The 16,296-nt window shown below is 37.1% G+C and overlaps 1 protein-coding gene across 5 annotated transcripts in view; it reads right to left on the bottom strand.

Moving 5' to 3' along the window:
• LOC126263580 (nucleolar transcription factor 1-A-like) overlaps nucleotides 1–16,296 on the bottom strand; it is a 205,838-nt gene that overhangs the window by 13,005 nt on the left and 176,537 nt on the right. For all 5 annotated transcript variants that reach the window (XM_049960686.1, XM_049960676.1, XM_049960689.1 and 2 more), the window contains one exon: nucleotides 11,261–11,444. In XM_049960686.1, coding sequence (XP_049816643.1) covers nucleotides 11,261–11,444 — 184 coding nt within the window. The remainder of the gene's footprint in view (nucleotides 1–11,260; nucleotides 11,445–16,296) is intronic.

Raw genomic sequence — 16,296 nt, 5'->3', positions numbered from 1 at the left:
GTGACACTTGTGAAGTGTAAGCCTATTTGGAGTTGGTGCTCAAGTGATTTAATGTCAGATTTGGGCTTCTAAAGTTATTAGTTGAACCCGTGATGGGGTTATGGCCTATATGGGAAGTTATATGTAATTATTGCGCGAGGTGTATTGTTCGCAATTGGTAGAGGGATGTGCGATGATATTGGGAGTTTGCTTTAAAAGAGTAACTCGTTGTGAGACATGCTAAGAGATGGGGTTTTCTCGCGTTTTCATGTGATTAGTGATAGTGTAAAGTTTGGTCAAGTTAACCTTAGGATTACTCGCAATCAGGCGTTCTGTATCTCGTGCTAAGGCGAGGTTCTTTTCAGTCTTGATTGTGTGTATTTGGTATCGCTTTCACGCAAAGACTTTGTGAGTGATTGGTTTAATAAGGATAAGCACAAAGGTACATGTGCCGTTGCCACTTCTATAATAAGGATTTGCTAAAGCTTTGGCTGAGTGTGCGACTGTATTGGTTGTAAATGTGGGGGAAGTCATAAGGCAATAGAATCTCCGGCTTAAAGAACTCTCAAATTGAAGTGCGGCCTGTGATTGTCATGTTATTATTGTGAGAATGGACATCCTAGTTTGATTAATGTAAACGGGAGAACCAATCTGTGTCAGATACTTTGTGACATGCGCGAATTGGTGGAATAGTAATCTTCCATCCGACAAAACTGACGGAACCAAGACCTATTAACTGAGTAGAGCATGATAATTGTCTCTTTGAAATTGTGAGTGCTGAGTATTTTAAATTTGGTATAGAGGGTCCGCGTATGCCAATGCCTGAAGAGGGAGAGATTTGCTTTGATGTGAGTGAATATTAATGATACTTTAAAGTGGCGGTGATGCTTAGGTATTTTGTTTCTTTTTTTTACTAGCTTCCGCTTAGTGGGGAAGTAGTTTACCACCAGCACTCACGCCTGACGATACTTTGCGGAGACATTGAAAATTAAGAAAATCGCTAAATAAAAAGATGCTCAGGCCCTGTGCTTGATAAAGTAAAAATTGGTGCCTCGTCTTATCATTTCTCCCCATATCTTGAAAATATGATAACAGAATCTTTGAATCTAAAAAAAAAAAAAAAAAAAAAAAAAAAAAAAAAAAAAAAAAAAAGAGAGGAAAAAAAAAAAAGAAGTTAAATATTGTGCAGTGAATCAAAACGGTAAAGTACAAGCAGGACAAAGAATATTAAAGTGAAAGATAAATCACACTGAGAGTTTGTTACGATAATTGCGTAAAGTTCGGTTTAAAGTATATGAAAGAGGTTTTAGTCTGATTGTTTAAGCGATAAAAAGTGGAAAAGTTAAGTTATGGGGAATTAATAAACTATGAAGGTTGTAGCGTAAACCATTATCATTGATAGAGTGCAAATAGCATTATCCATTGTGTGTGTTTGTAAAAAGAAATAAGCAAGGGTAGAGCTGCAGTGCAGTGACTGTATAGGATTAATAATCTCCGACTAGCAACGATTCAGTGTAATTATATCACTGGCGTGCTCTTACGAAAATTAAACTAACTGGTAGCTAAGAAAGTTCAGTCTAGACTGATTGCTTCAGTGGGGTTCTATTAAAAGGAACGCTTAAACTCCACGTTGGATAGTTTTCAAGCTGGGAAAAAGATAAGATAAATCCAAGGTATCAGTGTTGGAGTGTTGGGTTATATAAGTGAGGTTTCCGATCACACTGCTGTGAAGTGTGGCACATCACAGTGAGTTGAGTTTAATTGACTTAAGTAGCGCATCCTAATCAGACTAGTAGTTTGTGTTTGATTCCATCGACTAGTAGATTACTTTTGGTGTTAGCTTGCTGGTCGAACCTGTAAAATCTTGTGATAGTCAGATGCGTTAACTAAAAGTTCCAATTCAGAGCTAACACTAGCCGATAAAACCAGAACCCATTTGTACTAGTGGTGGTCCAGTTGCATCTTCGGCGGTAGCTATCGTGCGAGTGGTAAGCATTTGGTTAAACTTTCCATCCTCACAACTACTTGCAGATAGCTGATATAGTACACGGCGTTGCGGAACTCTATGGTGTCGTTACGCGTTTTAATACATTTGTCATCTCTGTGTATCAGCGCCATCCCACCCAGGTTTGACACACTGATAAATAGTAGTCGCTTTAGCAGGTGTTGTTGGCTAGCGCAGCAAATATAATTTAGCAGACACACCACCACCGAGGAGCAGTACAAAGTCCGATTTCCTTAATACGCATACTGTACTTTCATACTGTACTTTCCAGCAGCCTTATGTAATGTTTTCATGTTTTTAAACATTTCCAGTAGTGTTTGTATTTTCAAAATTTCTTGTTTATTGATTTAGTTCTTGTGCATATGGCACTCACAATGCAGATTATGTGATTCCCTTACTAATCATGTACTGTGTGATGTGGCTACTCCAGTCTTAATGTAATGGATTTGTATTCAGGAGGACTGGGGTTTATTACCCATCCGGCCAGCCTGACTTGGGTTTTCCATAGTTTCCTCAAGTTGCTAACGTGAATGCTGGGACAATACCCTTGATTAGACCATGACCAATTTCCTGCCCTATCCTCGCCTAGTCCTATGCTACTTTGTTAATGTTTTATATATTATTTCTATAACATTTCTAACATGTCTGAAACTACTGTACTATGGATGAAGAAGTAAATAAAATAAACGAACACAATTAATGGTGATGGAAGTGCAACAATTTTCTGGTCCGTCATTAATTGACCACTAAGTGACTATCGCACAATTACAAGACTTTACAATACATTGTAAATGACCTTAACAGAGCCATTCTGTGTTCCACTAACAGCAGTAGATCACTGATAACACCACACTTAAAAGTTACGCATGTGAAGAAGCAAGCTGGGATATTTTTACTTCCCCTCTTATTTTGCCATCTGCCTCCTTAAAATTCATTTTTTCAATTTTAACTAATTAACATTAACATAGGTGAATATTATTTGCATTTCCATAAAAGAGAAAGGCTGGTCCCCAGTTTTAAAGAATATAACACTAGATCTAATTTCGTGATTAGTTTTATGTATGTAATTGTTTTTCTAATTTATTTTGACTATTCATAGTTAGTATCTTTTATTACAGGGCAATGGCTCTGAGCGCTATGGGACTTAACTTCTCAAGTCATCAGTCCCCTAGAACATAGAACTACTTAAACCTAACTAACCTAAGGACATCACACACATCTATGTCCGAGGCAGGATTCGAACCTGCGACCGTAGCGGTTACGCAGTTCCAGACTGTAGCGTCTAGAACCGCTCGGCCACTCCGGCCGGCAATTCCAAAGTAATTAACAGTTTTGTCAAAAGTATTGTTTGCGTAACTATGTATGTTAATTTCATGATTTAGACAAATAATTCGACCTAACTCGTGCAGTAGAAGAAACTGTTAAAAAGAACCAATTTTTTGATGTATTCAGTTAATCAAATGAGTTAAGTTTTAATTGTAATTTCTGTAAATTAAACATAAAAAATGTGAAATTTCAGTATCTATTATTGTGATGATACGTAAGGGCCTGATTTTTGGTCACGAGACAGTCATTCCATGGCCGAGTTACAGACGAGAAACCTGTTTTGGTTAGAACAATAACAATGCATCGACTTAACAGTGAAATAAGTGTTACACCAATAGGCTGTGTGTGTAAAAACAATGACATTGTCTGTTTCCATATTTGCCTGTTTATTATTCAAGAAATGTGAACTTTGTGGTTAGGTTTTTACTGCTCGTAGATGTACATCAGGAAACTATTGTAGCAGTACCTGGATGTTTGCCTGCAACCTATTAATGAGGCTTATCGAAAGATAAACAGTAGTGCAATGGCCAAATAACTGTACATTACTGAGGGGTTGTGAACAGTGAAATTAAAGTACTGTGAAACGCAACTGTGCACCTGTCGGCTACATTATTTTCAGTAGTCAGTGTCAGAATTACAAACCCTGTTTTTCAGCCAGCACAGCAACGCAGTATGTCGACACCGAGGATAACAAATGAAATAAATACTGGAGGTGAACCGCTACAAGAACTTGTCACCCACTGTTAATTGGAATGTATTTTACATAAATGCTCACTTAACAACTGCAAATAAGTACTCACATAATAAACCAAAAATAACTCTGCTATATAGACACGAGCTCAGTTAAGTTATTTTGTCTACTTAGATGGAGTTGTGCACAGGAAATGTTGGGGAGGTTAGTCCTTTTTTAAACTGAAAAGCAAGCAGCACTCATGATGGTAGCTGACTTTCATGAAAGAACACTCCAACTGCCGTACAGGATGACAATGACTCAATTTCCCCATTATTTTTAGTAACTCGTATATGTATTCAACACACTGCATGGAATATACAACCCCTCTAACACACTTTGTGGAAAATACATCCCCCCCCCCCCCCCCCCAAAGCGTCTGTCCACCATTATTTCATAAGGGGAGTTGAGAAAGAGTCAGTATAGCTGTGTGAAATCCCTGTAGTTGCTTTTTGTGACACAGTAGGGGATAGAGAGAGTGAGGTCTCACCCGCTCGTTCTCCGGTTCGCACATCTACAAAGGAGAGTAATGCATGACAACATTCTGGCAACCTGACTTCCCTTACTTGTTTGTTTTCCAACACCTCGCCCCCACCCACTCCCTCCCCTTTTCTGAACTCTCATACCTACCTCTCCTAATACCCTGCACTTAGATGTGGTACACAATTTAATATTCGTTCTCGACTCATTCCACGTAATAGTAAACATTAATTTTATACCATTAAAACACTACTTTTATTACTGTGGTGCATAAGTTTGTAGTGTTTTTGTTTTGCAAGTTGAGTTGATATTCCGGCTACCATGGATTTATTTATAGACTGTCATTTATTTATAGTTTATTGTTACTATTTGAGTTTACATACTGTCATTTTGTCATACAGAGATAGTAAGTGGAGCTGTGGACGCTAGATAATGATTACCAAGTGGAGGAATCAGAACATTTTTGACATATTCTTCTCTTTGAGTTCAACAGAGGGGTGACAGCACCTGAGGCAACCAGGAATATTTGTGCCATGTGTGGGAATAATGCCATTGGACATAGCACAACATGAAAATGGTTTTCTTGTTTTGAGGTGGATCATTTTGATATTAGTGACTCTCCACGTTCAGGAAGACTTCTGAGATTTGACAAAGATCGTTTGAACACACTAATCCACAATGATCTACACCAGTGTACGCAAGAACTGGCAAACATGATGAACTATTGATCATTTCAACATCGTGCAACATTTGCATGCAATGGGGAAGATTCAAAAATTGACTGTATGAGTACTCGTGCTCTAAGTCAAAATCACAAAGCTCAGTGGGTGGCCAATATGTGCATCTCTGCTTGCTCGTCATCAACTGACTCATCAACAACACTGACCATTCCTATCCTGTATCATTACCGGTCTCAATAAATGGTGCCTTAATGTTAACATAAGGAAAAGAAAGGAATGGTTAAGTCCAAACAAAGCAGCAACTCCCAGTACACAGACCTGCATGTATCCACGAAAGATATGCATCCAATGGAACAGTGACGGTGTGGTGTACTGTCAATTCCTTCCCTGAGGTATAACCATCACTGCTGACATTTATTGTCAACAACTGAGGCATCCTGCAGATGCAATCCATGGACAATAACCAGGAGACTGTGTGAAATTATGCTACTCCACAACACCAGCCCATATTCCTCTAAACTGACAAAAAACATGATGCAGGAGTTGGGTTGGGAACTCATTCTGCACCCTCCTTATTCATCTGATTTTGCCCCATCAGATTTTCGCCTTTTCTGTTCTATATTGAATTACATTCAAGGAACTTAGCTTCTGGATGAAAATGGACTCCAAACATGGCTTGATGAGTTCTTCATCTCCTTCACCTCAAAATCACGTGATTTTTCCAGTTGCAGAATCGAACAGTCATGCCACCGTTGGCAGACTGTTGCAAATAGTGAAGGAGAATATATTATTAATGACTGAAGTTTCTTATGCATACCGTATTTACTCGAATCTAAGCCGCACTCGAATCTAAGCCGCACCTGAAAAATGAGACTCGAAATCAAGGAAAAAAAATTTTCCCGAATCTACGCCGCACCTCAAATATGAGACTCGAAATTCCAAGGGAGAGAAAAGTTTTAGGCCGCACATCCAAACCGAAACAAAGTTGGTCCACTGTAATATGAGACACAATCTAGGTCGAGTGAATGACTATACAGCTACAGTAGTTTGGTTCCAGTCTTAAGCTTAGCAGTTAAGCTTTACCATGTAGCCATTGCTAAGCATCAAGTACTCCGTCCGTATTTATAAGGGTACCATTCCTTTTTCACGTGCTTCGTCTGGTTTGAATTGATTGCTTATTTTTCTTTGATCTGGTAAGTGACGTTCTCTTTGTTATAGATGTTTACGTCACTCTAAGCTGAAAATGCATTACTGTACTGTGTCATGCATTGTTTGTCGCATTCTGATAGTGAATGTTTACGACCTGTCGTTGCTCGCGGCATTTTGCTTTTGGGCGCGCTACCGCCGCTTACAATAAAAAGGGGGGAATCGTCTCATTAGCGAAACAATGGCAAGAGACTGCTTGCTATTTGCTGTTACTCACACTGCTGCTTTCTTTGATACTGATCAACAAGAACCAAATTATAGACTGCATATGATAGAAGATGTACTGAACGAGAGTATAGCGAAAATTTTTCTCTGGCTGAAAATCTTTGCAGACGCCTCTGTAGTACATTACATTCTGCACAGAAATTAGTCATCGTAGATTTAAAAATCTTGTCAATTGCCATGCTTCATTTCTGACTGTATCGCTATTAGGCATAAGAACAATACAAATATAAAGATGACATGATATGTATATTATGCCGCGTTTGCTGTTGTCTCACTCTAGTTTCGTAGTTTATTAGGCAGACAGGATTTAAATGAGATAGCAGCAAACACGAAAGAATACATGGCAAAATGTTTATATTCGTACGGTATTATTCTTATGGTGAAAAGAATACTGCATGCGATTCACAATTCATAAAAGTTCTTATTAGCAACCATCTCTTGTCACAGGTAGGAAAAAATTCAGAACGTAGACTTGGCCATATTGACAAACATCCCAAACAATCTCGCCAGTCGGATTTTCGTAGTACGTTGAAATGTTGCTACATTCGAAGATGAACAATACGGAATTTGTATTTACTTTGTTGGATAATGTATGAAAATGCAGTGGTCGAGACTCGGGGCAGTGAAAAAAAGCAGAGGTTTTGTCACCAGTATTTATCTTTGTGCCTGCAAAGCATGCCTGTGTAGCGCTACATAATTCGACGGCAGAAAGTTGTGGCGGCACCTACCAACATTTTTCAGAACTTCCGCTTACTTTGCACTAGATTCTAAGCCGCAGGTGGGTTTTTGGATTACAAAAGACGGAAAAAAAGTGCGGCTTAGATTCGAGTAAATACGGTACATGTTGTGTTTATCTAACTTGTGGAAAATGCTACAAACTTATGCACCAACTCAATAATAATAATTTTTTTTAGGAAATTTAATGTAGTTCAATTTTGTACTGGGAAACATTTTTACCAGAAGCCAAAGTTTTCAAGTTATTACAGAAAAACATAAAAAAGTGACCTTTAAATGTCCCTCCACAGCCATGCTCACATCCCAACGGTGAGGATTTTTAGTATATTGTTCGTAACACTCTGCCTTACACTGTACAAAAATTTGCAATTACTTGACTTTTTTTGTCATCACTGACTGGGCTAATATGTACCTGATGAACTACAGATGAGGTTTACACTTCCATATGTGGTAAGTATGTTACCCTCTGTTGTGCACTAGATTCAGCTTGCAAAACAGTATATGCTGACAAATGCTTTACCTGTGAAAATTCATCTCTGCTGCTGTCAGTATCGCAGCTGTAGGATGGACATTTGATATTTTTTCCCTCGTTTTGTGTTTATGAAGTCTTATTCACTTATTACTGAGCTTAAGGTCTTTGAAGGATATATGTGTCTGTACAGATACCAAGTTTAGTAACACTGTACAAAATTACTGTGCTGATTGATGAATTTCTCTGACTTTTCATGGGAAGTGAGAGCAAATAAATCTATTTATGATGATTGTGGAAAACAACAATGTAGGAGAAGATAGATTGCTACTTACAGTAAAGAAGGCACATTAAGTTGCAGACAGGCGCGATTAAAAGATACTCACATATAGCTTTTGGCCACAGCCTTTGTCAGTAAACACACACACACACACACATACACACACACACACACACACACACACACACACACACATGCAAGACAGCAAGCAAGCACACCTCCTGCACACATGACTGCCAACTACAGTACCTCGGGCCAGAATGCAGTCTAGCTCGAGATGCTTTGTGTGTGTGTGTGTGTTTTTTTTTTTTTTACTGATGAAGGCTGTGGCCGAAAGCTATATACGAGTGTCTTTTAATTGTGCCTGTATGCTTTAAATTGTAGCAATCTATGTTTTCCTACATTGCTGATATTCCTACCTGGAGTTTCCACTGTTTGACTGTGGAAAACAGATTCATTTGATTGGCTTTCACATTTTTCCTAATGAAAAATATTTACATTTTGCTTTATGAAAGCTAGACTAAAACAGCAGATGATGGATAATACAGGGTGCGTCAGAGTTACATGGCGTTTTTGACTCTAGTAGAGCAGATGTGTCAGTGTAGTGGAGGGGCATGCTTGGGATAATTGTTTTCTCCTACATTAGCAGTTTAGTTACGAAAAAAATGTGGACTGTGCAACACCATGTTTTCATCATGCTCTTTAAAAATACAGAATCTGTGAATACCACTTGGAGGAAGTTCCATCTCCAATACAACATTCCATGTAATGATGCAGCTCCAGCCTGCAATACCATTCCGCTATGGGTTGAGAACTTTCGTGAGACCTGTTTTATATTGAGCTGAAGAATGTGGGATTGTGATTTTACCATCAGATGAAGCTCATTTTTTCCTACATGGTAGAGGTATCAAACAAAACTGCTGTTATTGGTTCTGGAACAACCCTCACCAACTGCACCAGCACCCACTGCTTTGTGACACAAGTTACAGTGTGGGCTAGATTAGGGAAATCTGGTGTCATAGTGCATTATTTCTATGAAGAAAATTGGAGAGCCATCACTGTAAGTCTGAGTGGTTTTTGACTATGTTGCATGAATTTCTGGTTCTGGAACTTCATCACCTTGGTATAAATATTAGAAATGTTTGGTTTCAGTAAGATGCTGTAACAGCTCCCAGTTTGAATATGTGTACGGCCAAAGTAAGGAATTTGTTTCCATGGAAAGTGATATCCAACAGAAGAGTTGTTGACTGGTTGTCCTGCTCTGAGGTTTCCTCAAGAACAAAGTGTATATCAATAAGCCATGTACTGTGCTTCAGTTAAAGGATGATACTGAGAGAGACACTTGTGTTATATTCCAAAACATGTTGGAGAGAGTGATGACAAACTTCACACAGAGGGACAAAGAGTGTGCCGAAAAACCGGGTCTTGAAGGACCTCATCCATCACAAATGATTAACTTCTGTCAAAATTAATGTATATGATGTAAACTGCTGTTCAGTGTGTATTTTAGGAAATATAAGAAGTTGCTACATCTTAAAATGTCACTTTGTACTGCAAATTCAAAAAAACATCAGATAATTGTGTCTTACAATACAAGACTATAAACATTTGTCATGCAAGTTGAGGAAAAAAACTCTTGTGAAAAATGTAGAAACTTTAAATTGTTTTACCTGTGATTATTAAATTAGAATGCCAACAAAAACAAAACTACGTAGTGTGAAGTAATAAGAAGCAAACAATAGAGACAATAAAATGACTTGGTCAGAAAATCCAAATTCATACATTGAGTCATCATTTGAGCAGCATCACACAAAATAATCAATACATGTAATTAAAAAGAAAATGAAATTACAAGTGTTTGTCACTAAACAATGTTGGTCTATTAAATCTGTAAGTTTCATGTTTACCTTTTTTCAGTCTTTTCACGAGTTCTGTATTAATTAAATAATCTGTAGTATAGATAGGGTATAGTGTCTTCCAATACATGGATAAGTCACACTGCAGGAGCTGTCAGAGGTATTCATGAGTTACCAGTTACGAGCAAAACTGTGTTGGTTCATTCTGTTTTTAATTCTGTTTAATCTGAATTACAGTTACAGCTGTAGGATATTATTCTCAATTTAAAGCCTCAAGTTTGTTGGCATTTACATTTGATTGTAAGCTTGGACGGTTTTCAAAATTGAAGGATCTGAAGGTAAGACATCTTAAAGAATCAGTCTTTTTTAATTTATTAAATAAAAGCAGCTTGAAGGTAGATTAATACTGCCTGTCCTGATGTTACGGATGCTCCATTTGTTCACTACTGGAAGAGAGATTATAGTAAGAAATTGAAAATTGTTTGTAGGCACAGGGAGATTTAATAGGTATTCAGAAACATGATGAAAATGAACCCCCAATACACAAGAGCTGCTTTTTAAATAATTAATAATCTTTCAAAAATCACTCTAGCCTTTATGAATGATGATGACTATAAACAACAGAAATACTGATGTATTGCCTGATGCCAAGTCTGCCATCAGCAATGGGGGGAACCTCTGACAAAACCAGCCACTTGTGCTAGTGAAATGTCAGAAACATCAATAAACATCAGCTGAAGATACTGAGATGAAAGCCAACAGATAATATGTCAGCAAATGACCACCAGAGCCTCAACAATTCTGAAGAGAAACATTTTCAAACTGTCAATGACGTTTTAGGTAATGTGCACTTCTTGTACAGAAACTCCATACCACACATTTCGGCCATTAACAAGCTGAATTATAGGATGACACAAGAGTTCATTTGCTCTTTATTGATCCCTAAAGACTGTAGTTTGTGAGAAAGTGTCACAAATAATACCATATAATAGAGAACATTCTTAAATCAAAGCTACAGAGGTTATTTTACTGGAGTGTCTATGTTGTATCTTCTTCTAATTGTTTCTGAAGACTGACTGATTCCTTTTAAGATATACAGTTAAAAATATTTCCCCCCTTTCTTCTTTAACTTCAAACTTTGGTCTAATTATGTATTAGATTATCTTTATAGCACACAGTCTTTAATTCATAACAGAAAATTATAACCACATTCACGCACAGCATCCTGAGGCAATATTATACAATAATTTCTGTGGTCGCATACTGTTAAGGAGAACATGGATTATTACCTTAAGAAATTTTTCATAATCTTTTATGTATTTCTGCTTGATATCATTGAGCTTCTTTCGGTGTTTTTCCTTGTCAGCTGCTGGGAGCATCTGCCAATACCGAGGAGCTTCTTTCTCACGATTTTCCAAAGGGATGTGAGAAGCATCAGCCATAAAGCCCTTTAGGAATAACTGGTATGCATTCCTTTGGGGTAAAAAGTATTAGTATAAATAAGTTGGTAGCAACCAACTGTGCAAAGTGAAACATTGCTACACAACACTGGGTACACAAGAAATGATCAAGAAAATTGGTTTTCAGAGTCATGCAATATAATTCCTAGCCCATAGACAAAAAAATCATATACTTCATATGCAATCACCTACATAATAACTTATTACTATTATTATTATTATTATTATTATTAGTAGTAGTAGTAGTAAAGCAAACATAATTTTTGTTTATTACAATTGTAATATGGCTGAGATCAACTATCTTTTTGTTAGTTCCTTGCAATTTACAGTTGATATTGTTCTTCTGGAACACACACGTTAACACTTTCATTAAAATTAGAACATTTCATTTATAATGTCAGTATTTGCTTCTCTCCACTCATGCAGCATTTTCTGACTTATGCAAGATAACCTCTTAATTTCTGAAGAATGTAAAATATGTTCTAAGTTCTATGCCTGTGGTCCAAGAAACATACCAGATACTGGTATTTTATTCACAGCCCGTGCAGACATCTTTGGGGCTTTATCTGAGATCACACTTATTTGTTTGATGCATACTGATAACCCAATGCTCATCTCATGAAGAAAACTTAGTGGCCACAGAGAAACCTGGAAAGGTCCACCACAGACAGTGATGAATATGTATGGAATCAGTGTGTTCCCCTCATCACAGTCCCTAAAGCCAACAAATCTTCTCCTTGAAAACTAAAGGTCAGTGCCAGGTGAGAGTGAGATATCACCTTGGTCTACAGATCTCACTAGGTATTTTTATCACATAATTTGTATTTTGTAATGTATATTAAGGAGATTGTAATATTATGTTCCACACCTATTACACCACTTGAGATAGCTGGGATAACAGCAGAGAACATGGACCACAGATGTTGTCTGATGCCAAAGCCATCACTTGACATTGAGCTGGCCACTACATTTGAAGGCCATTAATATTATAAATAAATACATAAAATGGTTCAGCATTCTGTGTCCAGTTTTAGAAAATAGAAAAAAAAATCTTATATTTCTTACCACAAATGCAATTTTAATGTCAAAATATTTCTTCTAATGTGGCAAAGATTAAAATGATACAGAGGTTAACCAAAATCATTCAAGCACCAGTGATACAAATGAAGTCTTACAATACAAATGAAAGTGCTTATATGTTCTCTCAGTGAAATAATAAAAGTATTTCTTTATCGCAATTTGTTATGGAGTGGTGTCTCTGAAAGAAAGATAATGCATGAGCAGTTAGCACCACATCAAAAATTATTGGAATATGAAATCTGATTAGACATTTTTGAAGTTAAAATTATAATCTTATCTCCTTACTACAAGAATTTGGAATTGGTGATAGTTCTAGTGCTTTCATTCAGCATGAGCATGTGTTGCAATTGGTGTATTTTGTAAAAGGCATAATAAAGTTTCTAATAATTTGTGCAGCCAAAAAGTTGTGTGTGCTGAATATTTGCAATGTTCTAATATAGTAATTTAACACCTAACTGGAACTGGAAATTATGAACATAATTCAGGGTCTTCTTATGATTTTCATTCCAATGTAAGCCTAAATATTGCAGATTTTGTGAAAAATGTTCAAAATATTAGAATTGGAATTCCATTCTTTTCTATGAAAAGAGCTTGCCACTGTTAGTTTTCATGATGAAATTTATCAAGAAATGATAATGTGAAGCTCTTTCGGTGATTTGACCCACTTGACTATGACAGCAGTCAAGATTTTGGCTTTCTAATACAAAATAGGTAAGGTACATATTTGGCAAAAGACAATTTGTAATATTTTTAATATTACACTTCATAGAGTCACAAATTTTGATCTGCAAATTAAGGAGAATTTGTTCCTTGAAGACAGAAGAGCAAAGTATTCACACAGGCCTTACGCACACACTGAACCATTTCCAAAGCAAGAAAATCAGTGCTCCAGGAATAAAAGTGTTAATTCGTAGAGCCAGTCATCTCATCTCAGCCTTCAGACTAACTCACAAGCTCATTGTGCAATGTCGCATACTCGTAGCCATGAAATGGAATGTGGCAGGAGCCAGTGATAGGTACCTGGCACAGCGAGCCTGTGAGATCCCACTGTGCTCATAAGAATCGTTGACACTAGAGTGGCATTTGTCACAGTACTATCACAATAAAGAAGCATCTCAGTGCTACAATGATGGACATTCTATGGAAGTTAACAGATGTGATGTATTCTTCTGAACGCTCACAATAAGCAAGGCTTGTTCCAGCTGGGATAATTTCAAACTACTAGTTGTTTAATTTTATTCGAAATATGCTACCATTTAATTTCCCTTGTGCACTCTTACTAACACCTGGAACGACGGAGCCTATGGTTATTTTCATATCTCGAAGTTTCTGAACATTCACATGCTATAATGCTGATACAGTTCTCTGGTTCATCATCCTTAAGTCATCTCAGTTCCATGTAAAGCTAAAAACTTTCTTACAAATATTCAGGGATAATGCCAAAAGTCACTTTAAATGAACAGGTAAAATGGAAACTGGAACATAAAAGAGATTTTGATACTGGGTTTAGAAAAGGCTTCCTTTGATTTCCTCAGAAAATTTAAATGTTATTTCTTACTTACTGACGTAACTGCCCACCAAGTGTCAACTTAGAACCACTACGGGAATAATCAGCATATTGTTACCACCTTTGTTTTTTTTCTGTCCTCTAGTTCTGAAAAATTTGTGCCATAATTTTGAAGTGGTAAGCAGACATGGTGGGGAGCTATACTCAACAGAACAAATGACTGGAGTCATTCTTGCAGTCTTTTAGAGTACATTTAGTGCCCAAGAGAGGATATGACACATTATTTCCACATCATGTCTTTAAGAATATTCAGTGATCAGTCATGAAATAACTTCATAAATTGAATATGACTGTAGCAGACAAACAGATGTTTGTAAGCACGAGGGGAAGACAATGGAAAGATCCAAATATTATGACAATGAAATAATGTACTGTAGCAGACATACAGATGTTTGTAAGCAAGAGGGGAAGACAATGGAAAGATCAAAATATTATGAAAATGAAATAATGTACTCTTTAAATGAGTACATTTAATATGTGCAGTTTCCATTACACACTATTCATTGTCACATTTCATCTATTTTCCTTCCGCTATGAGTATGCCTCTTGTACTTGAGCCATGAGATACTAGTTACCCAAATCCTGGGAAACTGCAATGGTCGCAAGTAACAAGCAAGTTTGATGTGTGTTCTGCCCACCTGTAGTTGGTTGTTATTAAAGTTCAGGTCTGCGCATGCACAAAATGTATGCCCTCTTCCAAAAGTACCCTGAACTAAATATGAACAAAATATGTACAGAGTGAGTTTTATTGAAATTTTGTGTGGTGAGATCAGCTGTATGTTCATACTGGGACAAACTATATATGCGGATGTTTAGGACAGATTCTGCCGAAAAAGAATGTGAACTTCATCACGCCTGGGCTGATGCAGCATACAAAATGCTTGCTGCTGACACTGGAATAAGCTAAACAATGGGTAAAATTGTGCCTTTGCATGGTAATCTTCAGCAGATACTTTTCTGTCCACAGTGGAATCATTTTTACATATTTTATTAATGACAATATGCTTACTATAACATGGCAATACATAATACTGGTAGTAACAGTGTTTTCATATATTTTTGGCATGAAAGCCCTGCCAGTTGAGGGTCAGCAGAGATATCTCTGTACACTCTGAAGTACAATCTTACACATTTATAAGCTCAATGATAGTGAGGTTTGGAATCCTATAACCTAGTTTGACTGTTTTACACAGAAAAACTAGTGGATAATTTCCTTTTCCAAAATCTGATCATTGATAACCATTTCACTGCTGTAGACCAGAAATTTCTTACAACAGGGCATAGTCCCCAAATATGAGATAGAAATTTTGTCACTGTAGAGAGGAATAAAATCCTTTCATTTTATCAGTAGGAGATTGGATTCCAATATTGCAAACACCAAGGACAATGGATACCTCGTCTGCAAGGAAGGAGCCAGAGGATATCAGGGATCTTAGCACACTAGACCAAGGGTTCAACAGAGGTTCATTCGGAAGTACAGAGTACATCTGGCTACAAATTTGTTCTGATGACACCACTCTACACTATGTGGAAGAAAAAAAATATAACATTCTGCAACCGTGGATTTATCAAAGCAATACAAAGAGCTGACAATTACAGGGAAAAGGAATCTGCTCCCATTTAAAATTTCAGGTTTTCCTACCTCGTACAATAAACTTTTGCCAAACAAAATGAAGCTCCTATTTCTTCAATGAGTAACACAGAAAAACCAGTGTGTTTCAGCAATACAACATTGGAACTGGAATGATGCAAAGTTGTTTATAAGGAAATAGTGTTATTTTTCAAGCTTATTGTAAGCACCCGTATATATAAACTGTTACAAAAATATGCAAAATTGGATTTTAACAGACATATAGCCCAGCCAGATAAGCAAACAATTCTTTTTGTATTGCTGTAAAATTTGCTTTTTGTTTGTTATAATGTTGAATGATTCATTTGCTGCAGTGCGCCCCCCCCCCCTCACACACACACACACACACACACACACACACACACACACACACACACACACACAAAAGGTGTCCCTCGTTAGAGTTGTCAGGCACATGTTCTCTGGTGTTTTGGTAGATATTTGCAACTTCGTTTTTGCAATGTGTAGCTGGAGAGAGACCACACAGATACAGCTCATCATGTCTTCATGTGATGTCCAGTGTTGACAGAAAGCTTCCATTTGTTTATGCTGCAAACAAAATTACTTTTAAAACAGAATTTTACATGC

This window comes from Schistocerca nitens, chromosome 1 (genome assembly GCF_023898315.1).
Source record: "Schistocerca nitens isolate TAMUIC-IGC-003100 chromosome 1, iqSchNite1.1, whole genome shotgun sequence".
Lineage (NCBI taxonomy): Eukaryota > Metazoa > Arthropoda > Insecta > Orthoptera > Acrididae > Schistocerca > Schistocerca nitens.
The sequence above is the reverse complement of the archived record's forward strand: the minus strand, read 5'-3'. Positions and strand labels throughout refer to the sequence as shown.